General features: G+C 34.0%; 1 protein-coding gene across 4 annotated transcripts in view; it reads right to left on the minus strand.

Moving 5' to 3' along the window:
• The window catches only part of Eqtn (equatorin), a 32,278-nt gene extending 31,590 nt beyond the window's left edge, over nucleotides 1-688 (minus strand). For 2 of the 4 annotated variants that reach the window (XM_021160553.1, XM_021160557.1), the window contains exons 1-2: nucleotides 522-688; nucleotides 156-314 (exon numbers count right to left, since the gene is read on the minus strand). In XM_021160553.1, coding sequence (XP_021016212.1) covers nucleotides 156-314; nucleotides 522-597 — 235 coding nt within the window. In that variant the 5' untranslated portion in view covers nucleotides 598-688. The other 2 variants (XM_021160554.2, XM_021160556.1) reach the window with 2 other exon arrangements.
• Nucleotides 689-993: the final 305 nt, after the last annotated feature.

Here is a 993-nt window from a genome sequence, read left to right on the forward strand (position 1 = left end):
ATATATATATATATATATAAATAAATCTTTAAAAACAAACAAACAAACCAATCCAACCAACCAACCAACCAAAGAAACAACCAAAAAAATAAGCCAAACCTGTGCTATATTTTTGCATCAACTTTTGATATATGCTATTAACTTTAAAAACTTACATTGTTTTATGTCTTTATAATAATTGCCAGTTTTCTCATTGGCAGGAGTGTCCACTTCATTCTCTTCCAATTTATGTAAAGCAACAGAATTCCCATCTGTATTATTTTCTTCATCTGCATAATACTGTTCTTCATCTGAAAGTGTCACACCAGGGTACTCTAGAAAGGAAACATGACATTCCATTGAACAGAAGGTGTTAAGTTTTCTTTACTGCTTCCTCCCACTGAAAGTGTTTCACAATTAGAGCCTGAGATTTAAATGTTAAACTATATTACCCCTCCAACTTTCAGTCGTCATTGCCGTATTCTGACTTTCTGTCACTGAGAGTCATCCTTTTGATTGACTAGTGCCCAACATTTACTTACGTTCCACAATGGGCTGTAGACTGATAATGTCTGGGAGGAAAACCCCAGATAAAATGATCAACAGTATAAAATCCATTGGGAAATTGGTGTGATTTGTCCAGCAATCTACTGTCTCCTCAGGACTTTCTTCTTGTGGCCCAGCAGGTCCTAAGTCTCAATAGGACATTATGACATCACTGTTCTTGGGAAACAGAACTCCAGGGAAATGCCCAGAGCTTTGTGACTCCATCTCATGGTCATTTCACTTTTGGTGTTATGATGTTTTTAGTTTTTAAAAATAAACTTTATTTTTTTTCCTAGGGAAGATGGTACATGTATTTTCATGAAATAATGTTAGTTATTAGTTCATGATTTATAAAAAGTCTTGTTGATAATGACATAAAAACTTAAGGAATTTGGGGGTTTTGTTTTTAATGACCTGTTTTAGATATCTGCAGTCTGCTAAAAACAAAACAGCAACAACAATAAAACA

This window comes from Mus caroli, chromosome 4 (genome assembly GCF_900094665.2).
Source record: "Mus caroli chromosome 4, CAROLI_EIJ_v1.1, whole genome shotgun sequence".
In the NCBI taxonomy this organism is placed as follows: Eukaryota; Metazoa; Chordata; class Mammalia; order Rodentia; family Muridae; genus Mus; species Mus caroli.